Source organism: Armigeres subalbatus, unplaced genomic scaffold (genome assembly GCF_024139115.2).
Source record: "Armigeres subalbatus isolate Guangzhou_Male unplaced genomic scaffold, GZ_Asu_2 Contig149, whole genome shotgun sequence".
Classification (NCBI taxonomy): domain Eukaryota; kingdom Metazoa; phylum Arthropoda; class Insecta; order Diptera; family Culicidae; genus Armigeres; species Armigeres subalbatus.
This window is the reverse complement of record NW_026942275.1, coordinates 56,330-66,350: the sequence shown is the minus strand read 5'-3', so window position 1 is coordinate 66,350 and position 10,021 is coordinate 56,330. Positions and strand designations below refer to the sequence as shown.

At 40.6% G+C, this 10,021-nt stretch overlaps 1 protein-coding gene and 1 long non-coding RNA gene across 3 annotated transcripts; both read right to left on the bottom strand.

The window, feature by feature from the left end:
* Positions 1–548: 548 nt before the first annotated feature.
* Positions 549–5,364, bottom strand: LOC134202864 (uncharacterized). 2 transcript variants are annotated; one of them, XM_062677845.1, is made up of 4 exons: positions 5,152–5,364; positions 4,868–5,052; positions 3,915–4,811; positions 549–799 (listed from the first exon to the last, which is right to left on the bottom strand). In XM_062677845.1, exons 3-4 carry the CDS (start codon positions 4,765–4,767, stop codon positions 783–785), a joined length of 870 nt encoding a protein of 289 aa, XP_062533829.1. In that variant the 5' UTR covers positions 4,768–4,811; positions 4,868–5,052; positions 5,152–5,364; the 3' UTR covers positions 549–782. The 2 variants fall into 2 exon arrangements, with proteins under 2 accessions (XP_062533829.1, XP_062533830.1); XM_062677846.1 differs by having other exon boundaries at positions 3,915–5,052.
* A 2,363-nt stretch (positions 5,365–7,727) lies between these two features.
* On the bottom strand, positions 7,728–9,916 carry LOC134202865 (uncharacterized). The gene is made up of 3 exons (XR_009977362.1): positions 9,459–9,916; positions 8,436–8,978; positions 7,728–8,098 (listed from the first exon to the last, which is right to left on the bottom strand). It is a non-coding gene; the product is annotated as an uncharacterized LOC134202865 (long non-coding RNA).
* Between the last annotated feature and the right edge of the window lie 105 nt (positions 9,917–10,021).

Here is a 10,021-nt window from a genome sequence, read left to right as displayed (position 1 = left end):
AAAGACATCTTGAACCAAACGATCACTTCTGGTGCATTATCGTACTGCGAGCGTCCCATTTCGTAATCGAAAAACACTGGATAAACCATCATTATGGTTGCCCAACTAAATATGGAAAATCATTCTCAAGACATTCCCGTGCAGTAGTAACTCGCAATGGAAACACCATTTTTAATAACCCTTTTTTGCTTCTAGTAAAAATCATCAGTACTAATACTACCTTTACTTTCTTCGAGCACACGTCTATTTCAATATGAAACACGCTGAATTGTGATCATTCCGATCCACAATAACACCATTTTTCTTGCGGGCGTCCCACCAACGCAGAGGAAAGAACACTTGAACGCGGGTGTCTTTTCACGCTTAACTAAAACAATAAAACTCTCTTTATTGAGCTCCTCGCTGAACTAACATCCTTAAATTTTTCAACAGAAAGATCATCAACATTCAAAAAGTACTTTTACGAATTTTTCGCAACACAGGCCACCAACAAAATTCACCTAATCGAAATATTGCTGTCTGTGGTATCTTATAAATTATAACCCTTTCAACTATCGCAACGTTAACTAATCGATTAATTAAAACTGCGCTTACTTTCTTAACAGTCGGTTTATTCACTCGCTCGCTTGTTACAATGTGTCTATATTCATTCAGGTTGTGTCAGTTCTTGTTGTCCGTATGTAGAAGTGTTGTCAGCAATGCTAGGGCACCACATCTCGTTTTCTCTATGAGATCGCTACTTTATTCTCTAATAATGAAATCTCTGTATCGGCTGGGCAATTTTACTTCTCGTCGTGTTCTAGAACGATCAAGTGTTTCTTGTGTTTCAGAATCCACCAATACTGTAGGCGGAGTTGGCTCGTCAGTTGTTGGCTCAAGCTGTTTTGTCTGTGATGGAGTTGCATCTGATGTGTTATTGCCATCATGCGCCTCAGGCACACGTTTCACATGGACGACGTTTCGTTGGTAAACTTTATCGGATACTTTGTTCTTCACGGTGACTCGTGATCCTGTCTTGTTCAGAACCAGGTATTCAGATGGGCTAAACGTTGTAGACAGTTTATTTCTTGGTAACATGTTCTTTAAAAGCACCGTGTCTCCTGTTTGAATATTTGATTCCCTTGCGAGACGTCGCTGATCTTCTTGTTCTTTTCCTTTCCTTTTCAGAACCCGATCCTTTTCGCTGACTTCGTCATCCAGTGGAGTAGTTTCTATGTCACCTAGACACGGAATTTTCGTGCGAATCGTGTGCCCATACATCAATTCCGTGGGCGTTTTCCCAGTGATGGAATGTGGTGTGGAATAGTACATCATGAGATAATCCATTAAATCATGCTTCCAGTTCCGACCAAGTGCATGACTTATTTGTAACCTTTTTAGCAGAGATCGATTCTGTCGCTCTACTAGCCCATTTTCTTGCGGCCAGTATGGGGTTGAATAATTTTGGTGAATCCCATGGTCCTTGCAATAGGTTTCAAATTTTGTGCTAACGAATTGACGAGCATTGTCTAACGTAATGGTAGAAGGAAATCCTAAGCGCGTGAAAATCTTATGTAGCCTCGTAGTAGTTTCTTCAGCAGTTATCTGCTTCATGATTTCGACTTCTTTATAACGGCTAAAATAATCCACCACAACCATAAGGTTTTCTCCAGTGGGCAATGGACCCATAAAATCTAGTGCCACATCCACCCACGGTTTTGTTGGTATTTCTCTTCTTTGCATTGGCTCTGGCCGATTAGGTAGGCCAACCAATCTGCAACCTTCGCATGCTGTCACGTATTTTAAAACCTCACGATCCATCCCCGGCCACCAGACACGGTCCCTCAACCTACGCTTCATGACAGTTTCTCCTGGGTGACCTTCATGTGCCAGAATAAGCATTCTATTCCTCAGCGGTGCAGGAACTACAAGCTTAGATCCGCGAACAAGTATGTTACCAACGAATCCTAGTTCCGCTTGGAATGGTTCGAAAGATTTAGCTTCGGCAGTCCATTTACCACTTCGAACGCAAACTTGAACGGCTTGAAGTTCACGGTCGTCTTTTGATGCTTGTTCCAATTCACTGATGTCGATAGCCGCTGATTCCATAATAGCCAATACTAGAAACTGGTTATCTCCATCAAAATCGTTATCATTTTCCTGTATCCATTTCGGTAATCTTGATAAGCAGTCAGCAACGTTTTCTGAACCTTTACGGTATCGAACCACAAATGTATACGCCTGCAAACGGAGTAACCATCTTTCGATACGCGCGCATGGCCGCGAAGTCGGTCCAAAAATAACCTCTAATGGTTTGTGATCCGTCTCTAGCTCGAATTTTCTCCCAAGAAGATATATCGAAAAACGTTCAACTGCCCAAACCAAAGCGAGAGCTTCCTTCTCGGTTTGGCAGTAACGCTTTTCTGTCGGACTGAGGCTTTTGCTGGCATAACTCACAACACGCGGATTGACGTCGCTATTCGGATCCGTGAACTGTATTAGAACAGCGCCGAGGCCAACTGGTGAAGCGTCGGCTATCACGCGAGTTCTTAGAGAATTATCAAAGAAATGTAACGTTTTGATATCTGTTATCATTTCTTTTAGTTTCAAAAACGTCTCGTCATGTTCAATTTTCCATTCAAATTTGACTCCCGTATGTGTCAATTGCCGTAGTGGTGCGGAGATGGTGGCCAGATTCGGTAAGAATCGCCCTACATATGTCACTAACCCTAAGAAGCTTCTCAGCTCCTCAGTAGTTTGAGGAGGGCGGAAGGTTTTCAAAACAGCGATTTTATCTTCAGTTGGTTGGATTCCGTTCTTCGAAATATGATGACCAAGAAAGTCAACTTCTCTTACTTTATAGACGCACTTATCGTGGTTCAGAAGAACATTCCTAGACTTCAAGACACACATTACTTTCTTCAATGCTTGATCGTGTGCCTGTTCCGATTCACCAAAAACTAGAATGTCGTCGATGTAATTCACTGTGTTTTCACTGCAGTCCGACAATATTTGTTCCAGAACCTTCTGGAACATTTCTGGTGCACATGAAATGCCAAACATGAGTCGTTTATATCGATACATTCCCTTGTGAGTTATAAACGTTGTAATATCACGGCAAGATTCTTCCAACTCAAGTTGGTGAAATGCGTCTTTAATATCCAACCTGCTGAATACTTTCGCGTTTTTCAGCTGTGGTAGAAAATCGTCGAACGTTGGCATTAAGTGTCCCTCTCGTTTAATGGCCGCATTAGCACGCCGCATATCGACGCACAACCGTAAATCACCGTTGTCTTTAACAATTGTGACTAATGGCGAAACCCATTGGCTAAATTCAGTGACTGGTTCGATGATGTCTAACATCTGCAAGGAATTGAGTTTCTCCTCGATTTTATCGAGAAGTGCCAATGGCGGACGTCTGGCGTGTTGGGTGATTGGTGTAACAGAACGGTCGATCGGTATATTTAGCAAAATGCCGCTCATTTTTGGGAATGGTCGCTTTTGTACTGTGGCCAGTTGGAAAACGGAAGGGGCATCTGTACTTGGTAAACCCAACACCAAAACTCCCAACTCTTTCGCCGTTACTCTCCCTAGGAGTGGTTGCGTGCCGCCTTCGATGACATAGAAAGTTGCTTTCCTGTCAACTTGTTTACCTTGATCCGATAAAGTGATTACCGCTTCGAAAACCAGTTGAACGACTAATGGAAATGATGCTTTCCCGTATGCCTTAAAGTTCTGATCAGAGGTTAATCGTCTGTTGGTTATCTCGACACCTTGCTTCTGCATTTTAGCCCACGTTATGTCATCGATTATGTTTTTCTGACAGCCTGAGTCAATCAACATCTGAATGAGCACTCCACCTACAGAAACCCATAGATATGCATCTCCGTCTCCAATGTTGAACACGAAGCTTGGTCTGTTATTCTGGTTATTACCTTCATCAAAATTGTCCACCTGCCTAACATCACGATACTTCACTCGCTTCCGACTAGGTTCGGTGTCTTCGAATTTTCCGTCGAACCGGCGCTTTTGAAACTGTCGTGTCGAACGGCAACACTTGGCAAAATGCCCCATTTTTCGACACGTGTCACAATTTTTATTTCTTGCCGGACAAATTCGATCCATGCCACTGTGTCCGCGTCGACCACAGCGAGAACATTCGTATCCAGTATCTCTCTGACCACTAACCCTGTAGACTTCGCTCGACACCGGCTCGTGACCAGGAGTGACCATTCGTCCTGCTTGGAATTTGATGGACTCGTGAGTGTTGACTATCTTTGTAACTTCATCCAGAGTGAGATTGTCCTTGTGCAACAATTTTTCGCGAAGATCTGGAGGAGCAAGTTGAATAAGTTTATCGATAACACTTATTTCAATACTTTCTTGCTTTGTTCTGCCGAAATTACACTTGTTCGCCAATTCCATGGATCGAAGTAGGAACTTGTCCAATGGTTCGTCCTTTTCCTGTGGTTTGAGTGACCAGAACAGGAAACGCTGGTAGGCCTCGTGCTGTTTTGGTGCAAAATATGCATCGAGCTTCTCAATTGCAATTTTAAAAGGGTCAATTCCATGTCCCTCTTCGACGTCTGCTCCCGGAATGCTACTAAAAATTTCCTGTACGTCCGGCCCGGCTTTGGCTAGAAAAATGTGTTTCAGACGTGTTTTGTTCGTAACCCCGTGGGCTAAGGCAAGATATTCAAAGTGTCGTTTATATCTAACCCACTCATCACGAACTTCGTTGGGTGATATTTGCTTGAATTTGAAAGCCGGGATATCCCATTTATCCATGATGACCCGCTCTTTGGTTTAGTCGGTATTCCAATTTATAAAATCTGAAACATTATCAATTCGTTCACATATTTTTTCTCGTTCCATTTTTTTTTTTTACCTTTTCAGTCTCCGGGACCTTAGCGCTGCTCGTAACAGCCGCTTTCCGTTTACAGTCTTCTTTGACCTTCCGCTGTACTGTGTTAAAGCCGCTTTCTATTTACAGTCTAGTGACCAGTGCTGTTTACAGTCTCTAAGACCTTTGCGCTTTTCCACCGTACCAGCCTGTATTCCGTTCCGTATCTTCTGTTGAACAAGTATTGCATTAGAATTTAATTCATAACCTCACTTTATTTGTGCTGAAAATATAAAATTTCCTGAATATTAACGTAAGCTATACTTTACCTAGATGAAAAATCCCTTCCTTAGTCGCCAATATGTGGTATCTTATAAATTATAACCCTTTCAACTATCGCAACGTTAACTAATCGATTAATTAAAACTGCGCTTACTTTCTTAACAGTCGGTTTATTCACTCGCTCGCTTGTTACAATGTGTCTATATTCATTCAGGTTGTGTCAGTTCTTGTTGTCCGTATGTAGAAGTGTTGTCAGCAATGCTAGGGCACCACACTGTCTAAGCACAATACATCTAATCCATGCGGCATTGCAGATATTTTATGTCACAGTATCATTAGATTTCACTACCCTCAGATACAAGAAGCATTGCGATTGCATATTTTCGGTAAATTCAACTATTGCAATCAAGAAGAAAATTCTGAAAGCAACAACATTGAACATAACACATAGTTTTGAAAATGGAACTTGTAAATAGTAATTTATGGAACGACTCTTTCTCATAAGTAAATTTCAAATTTTCATTCGTCTTACTGAAAATCATTCCTATACTTTTTCAACGGTACTTTTAATTTTATCAATAATTTTATGTGTGTGTATTGATAATCATACTTTAATTTAAAAAGCTTTACTAAAACCAGTTCATATATCGCCTTGCTCCGAAGTTAATCATATTTCACCATCGCACACTTGGAATAATCCATCAACAAACAAATCCTACTCTACTCTTCTACTACCAACTCTACTATTCTATTCAACTAATCTAAAGAAAGCCTTACGAAAGTTACTCTGTTTTACATACAAATCAAAGAGTATGAACCATAAAATGCCAGTACGTGCCATAAACGTACCAAGCATCCGATGTTTTTCAAATGTCCAAGAACAGCACCCAAAGTCAGGGTCGGTGGATAAAATCAAACATCAAAAAATCATTGTCCGAAAATCTCCATAATAAGCTGTAAAAAAGTATTCTTCGCATAGATGTGTGCATTCTGAGCGCAGTTGAGAGAGTACACGTGAAAATAAACTCATACTATCGAGGTTTTTATTATTATCATTGTTTACAAAGCATTTCTTTGTTTTCTGTTAGAAATGTCAGTCTTGCCTGTTTGCTGCTAGATTATTCATTCTAGGCATAAAATGCTGAAGAAAACATTAATAAAAAGTAAAACGTAACAAACATCATTTTGTATTCGGATCTACCGGAATCATATCAAAACAAAACCTTAAATGTAAATAATCGGGCTGCCGCTATACGACTCATAAAATATCTTATAGCTAACTGTGATGTACTTTATGTCTGACCTCTGTGAGATGAGTGGTTTCAGTTGCAGGGAGAAGAGCGTGAACGACATTGTAAACAAGAACAGTTACAGGATGGAATGACATAAATAAAGAGAGTTTGAGTTTAAGTCGCATACGAGACGGACGTGTTTTATTTGTGGTTAAGAACCTGACAATTGGCGTACGAGGTGGGATTCCGCATTGAGTTTCGGCTGTTTCCGGTGGATTTGGATACAGGTTAGTTTTGACATGATTTTTTTTTCAATCGGTAGAGCTATACCCTATGAAAAAAAGCAATTTAATGCTGCTATAACCCAGAGTATGTGGAATTAGGTTATGAATTTTTAAGTTTTCGGATTGAGATATTTTTCTTTTATAATGTGTTGAGTGAGTTTTATTGAGGTGCCTTTCAAAAAGTGAACAAGTGAGATTGAATGAGGGGCATGATAATTATTATTTTTTTCGGTGAACTGACGGCCATGAGTTGGACGGTGAAAAAAAAGAGTTTTACTGCAAATAAATGATTGGAAAACATAAAGATTTGTTTTATTGTCCTTATGCTTTTATGTAACGGGTTAGGAAGACACGAATGGGATACATTGAGGGGTGATGTATTATGTAACATGGAGTTCACAAAATGGAAACGATTGATCACGGAATCAAATTGGAAGAGTGAGGTGAGAGGTCGTTTTCGATAACATAGGGTGACGGCTGTTGATTTGACATGATAACGAGGAACAGTAGGCTAAACTGATGGGTCTGGCTCGTTGATAGGACTAGTAGTCCTTAGTAATGGCTGTTTTCATTGATTGTTAATGCGGATGACGTATAGCTGCTGGCTCTACGGGTAATGATACTGTTTGCATCAGAGTAAACCAAAACTGCTGGTTTTGGGTAGAGTGTTTATTCAAATCTGATGGATTTGGGAATAAACGAAGTAAGACTGTTGGTCTTAGCTATTGTATGCCTAAAACTGTTGGCTTTAGTAACGAAAATCGGTCGTTAGAAAATTCTCATTCAAATGAATCTAGTTGACAAAGGAGCCATTTATTATACACACACAAAAAATCGTTGGTAAAATTAATAAAACGTTGGTAAAATTAAGAAAATTAGTTAGTGATTTTTAGTAGAAAGTATAAGACTGTTAAATCTTCAACTGGAAAATTTTCACTTTGGTACGAACTTTGACAAGAGCTGACTTTTCAAAATGACATTTTTCTTTCAAAACGAATGCTGTATTTTACATTAGATTCAACTATTTCTGCTTTCAAAACAACACGTTGTGTACGCTTTCAATTTGAGTTAAACCAGTCAAAACAAAAATATGCGTAATTACAAAATTCTTTATTTTATATTTATTTACATCATTTTATTCTTTATTCTTGTTTCTCATATGTCACCTTCATTCATGTAATGCAAATTGTGCATATTCGACTCGTCTCGGTTTTGATGGTAATGGTTCCGACAATCCCATCCACCATTTGTTGGAATAGTTGTTGTGCTGATGATAAGTCGGGCCTCCTGCGTTGCGGTGGTTATGGATACAATAATTGCCATGCCGTCACGTCCATTGCCACCGTTGTTTCTGTGGTCACAGTTGTCATAACCATTCGACGTAAATACGATGCGCTCGGCAACCTCAACCTATCGCTGAACTTCAACGGGTTTAACGTCAGCTTGTTGATCTAGTCCCATTTGTTACTCTGGTCATTCTGGTTGCGGTAGAGAAAGTTTAATAGCTTTCTTATTATATATTCTCAATCCAGTTGAAAACCGGAATTGGGTGCTAGCGAAGTTGGATTTTTCTCACAATCCGTACGTTAAACATAGCTTCGGAAGTGGTGCGCTGTTTTCATATCGCGAAGCGCTATTCAGCGCACCACTTCCGAAGTTAGGTTTAACGTACGGATTGTGAGAAAAATCCAACTTCGCTAGCACCCAATTTCGGGTTTCAACTGGATTGAGTATAAAAAATATATATAACAAAACCTAATGCAAAGTAAGTGCGGAAGGTATAAAAACTAAGGGAATAATAAATTGCGAGCTCACCGGTAGTAATATTTTCATCCAGTACCTCCTCCGAAGGTGAATCATTCCCCTTTTTCGTTTTCCTCTTTCAGCGATTTCGATTCCTTGCTATGCTCTTTGGTATAATTCAGGAGCGAACACGAAACGCTCCTGGACGGATCCGTTATCGTCGGGCAGAAAAGGGAACAATGCTTTCGATGCGTCAATATTTTCTGGATCCTTCTTCTGAGCAATTTCGTTTTGCCTTCTACGAACATGAGCTTAAGCTTGCAGTATTTCGTCCATAGCGTGCGATTGTGAATCAGGATGTGTTCCTTCCGATAGACAACCTCGCCCCACGGTGATGATGGAGACGAACTATTCGTTCTTGTTGGCCAAGTCGGAGTGTACCTCATCCGTTTAAAAGAGGCATTTAGCGGTTAAGTTTCAGAACATTGATAAGGCTGTATGCTCGAAAAGAAATGTCCTCTACCGAGCACTCCGACGATAACGTTTTCTGTTGATTGTTCTTGGTGCTGACCTGTGCTGCTCGCGATCGCTTGTCATTGGAGCATGGCGGTTGATCTAAAAATGAATTAGGTATGAATATATTATAATTATGAAAAATACAATAGTAAAGCCCCAAATGCAATTCAGCGGAGCGGCGACGGAAACGGAAAATTTGATAGAAAATATATCGGCTAACTGCCGTTCCCGTCGCCGTTCCGCTGTGTTGCGTGGGGCTCAGGAGATTAATTTTATTTATTGATATACAAAAAACCACTTCACACTATATATTTTTCAAATTTCACACTAAATAGTGCTGTCCAATATGAGCAGCTCGAAGTTGTTTCCTCCCGCTCACGTCCATTTGTTGACAAAAACGAACGAGTAGGAAGGGAACAACTTCTAGCTGCTCATTGGACAGCACTAATATATTTATCATGCAGAATGGTTTAGCCTATCCGAGCACTATATAGTCACTGGTTTGGACCGATTGCCTCCTACGCAATGCAGCGGAATGGAAACGGCACCTGCATATAATTTAATTTCATTAAAACCTACTTGTGCATCATCTTCGATCTGCTGCTATTTTGTTCCGCTACGTTCATGCGCTTTTTTTCGGTTTTTCCATAGCTCCATCCAGCCTGCTTGTCGCTATTGTCCGCCCTGTGCAAATACCGTAAACCGTCGATGACAGCTTCGTCTCCCAGCATAGTGAATACCAGGCGTCACATTGGTAATCGAATCCGGGGTGCCAATGGTTAACAGGATGCAGGAAGTGACGGAATCACAGCGTGAACTCAGCAGCCGATCCAAAACGATGCGCAATCCAAAGATCCAAATTTTATTCGGGTTCGTATCAGCGTCCATCGTATGTGAAGTCCTTGGAAGCGTCGTAAGTCGTCTCCGGTCCGGAGTTCCCACTCTTGGAACCTGATAAACTGCAAGTTTTTCCGTATATTCCGGATTAGGCGCGGTATTTTCTCGATCAATGACGCACAAGCTTCAGAAAAAAAACTTGCTGGATTTGGCGGATTTGGTAAACACATACTTTTGACGGATCGTCGTGGGCTGCCAGTTAGATTATTATTTATTATCAGGGTTGCCAAGAATATGAAATATTG